Below are 1,940 nucleotides of genomic sequence, written 5' to 3'. Positions count from 1 at the left end.
TGAAAATGTAAAGGATCAAATACCCCCTAGAATCAATGTCCAATCAACAAGTACGGATACTAAAAATATTGATGGAAGGAAGAATGGGTAGGAGACTGCTCTTGATGAGCATCTTAATGAACATACAACAGTTGCTACCCTTGATCAATTGACAGATTCTTGGGGAGCAATCCATGAAGAGGCAGAAACCTGTGAGATCTCCACCTCCAGGAAGGGAATCACAATGACAACACAGTCAAAGGAACATATCCAAAACCTCCCGAAGATGTGACAACAAATTCAAAGAGCAATCCTAGACAAAAAAAAGAAGAAGGCAAATGTGGAAACAAAAGGGTGCTAATACACAAGCTGTACCCCAAGTACTTACTTATTCTAATCTTCAGAGTCTTCAAATGAAGGTCCCACATGATATCGGGATGAAGAATTCAGTGCTCCCTCCTCATGCTGGGGAGGTACCAAGGAATGCACATGCACCCTCCCCAACAAAAGCCAGTATTCATACAGCAGCTGTAATTTCACCTTCCTAATCTACCCCAACGACTGATCAATATGGTAGAATGGAAGAGGATGAGTACAATCACATACAATCTAAAGATGAAAGAAATATGTATGAAGAGGCATATGATGAACATAGTGATGACATGGAGGCAGATGACACATGTAATCAACTACTTAATACTATCAATGGGGTTCCTGGCTAGAAAATATGGTTGACTCTCATGGCTTGTCACCTAGAGGCAACACCTCTCACTATCTCACTACAGAGCAAGCAGTTCTAAAGTAACACCAAAAACACCAACTCCTAAGCAGGTTTTATGATTAGCACAATCAAATGGAATGCAAGGGGTATCAAAACCAAAGGGGCCATTGAAAGACTCAAAACTTTGAAGCAACTTCATAAACTATCCCTTATTGCTGTGTTGGAGCCATTTCTTGATGTTACTCATATCAACCATTATAGACTCTAGAAATCCATGCAAAATTCATCTTCAAATATCAACAACAATGTTTGGGTATTCTGGGATCAAGAATTCACAAGCAATGTTATTGACCAGGATGAACAAGTGTTGACTATGGAATTGCAGCACACTGAAGCAGTGGAGCCATTTCAAATCACTGTAATCTATGCAAAATGTAAAATAGCTCTTGGAAGACCTCTTTGGGAGGTTCTAAGACAGAAATCCATGACATGCACAATCCCATGGTGTGTCATTGGGGACTTCAATATGATAACATCCATAGAAGAGAAAGTTGGAGGCCTTCTTTACCAGATGAACAAGAATCAGGAATTTTTAAGCATGATTGAAGATTGTTGTTTAGTGGACCTAGGTTTCTATGGCAACAGGTTCACCTAGTCGAACCTTATCGCTCTACCATACTTTAGCTTGCGACCTACACATATTCATTTATACTACTAGCAACCTTCCTTCAACTTGCTTGTACCATAGATTCCCTTGCGTTATTCTGAAATATCAAGCGAGACATCCCATCATTTCTAACTCTTCTTTACTCTTGTAACTGGACCTCACGATACCTAGAAATCATTGACTAGGAGATATGTCACTAATGACGCCGCTATCATTCCTGGATACTGAATCCCCATGCTTCTAGCTTTCTATCCGCAGTACGGACTATTCCCAGCCTCCTGCATTTAAGTATCTCATACGTTGTTCACTTTTACCTTACTTACCTTAAAATCTCGCATTACATCTTCTATCTCTTTCATGACCTCCCTTTCACATAGGTATAATTCATATCCACAACTTGAAGCTCTATTATAATACTTGCAACTCTGGTGCACACACAATCCGGTGGGAGCTTCACACTGACTTCTTATAAGGCTGGTAGTTTTCTGACTGGCTTTATCGTAGAGCCGTTATAGAATATGGCTAATGTACTATCTCTCTTGTATTTAAGAGTGGTCCTGCAATGTTCTCAAT

The 1,940-nt window shown here is 39.9% G+C and overlaps 1 protein-coding gene across 1 annotated transcript; it reads left to right on the top strand.

The window, feature by feature from the left end:
- The first annotated feature begins 557 nt into the window (after positions 1–557).
- On the top strand, positions 558–1,355 carry LOC138902796 (uncharacterized). The gene is made up of 3 exons (XM_070190696.1): positions 558–660; positions 811–938; positions 1,056–1,355. The coding sequence occupies exons 1-3, from the start codon at positions 558–560 to the stop codon at positions 1,353–1,355; spliced, it is 531 nt and encodes a 176-aa protein (XP_070046797.1).
- Positions 1,356–1,940: the final 585 nt, after the last annotated feature.

This window comes from Nicotiana tomentosiformis, chromosome 12 (assembly GCF_000390325.3).
Source record: "Nicotiana tomentosiformis chromosome 12, ASM39032v3, whole genome shotgun sequence".
Classification (NCBI taxonomy): Eukaryota; Viridiplantae; Streptophyta; class Magnoliopsida; order Solanales; family Solanaceae; genus Nicotiana; species Nicotiana tomentosiformis.
Note: the sequence above shows the minus strand (reverse complement) of the source record. Positions and strands in the feature narration are given on the sequence as shown.

What these genes read in the sequence shown, in the direction of transcription:
- LOC138902796 (XM_070190696.1), top strand. Translation starts at nt 558, where the DNA reads ATGGAAGAGGATGAGTACAATCACATACAATCTAAAGATGAAAGAAAT. An exon ending in CATGGAGGCAGATGACACAT is followed by an intron (nt 661 to 810) that starts GTAATCAACTAC and finishes ACTCCTAAGCAG; the next exon opens with GTTTTATGATTAGCACAATC. An exon ending in TGTTGGAGCCATTTCTTGAT is followed by an intron (nt 939 to 1,055) that starts GTTACTCATATC and finishes GTTATTGACCAG; the next exon opens with GATGAACAAGTGTTGACTAT.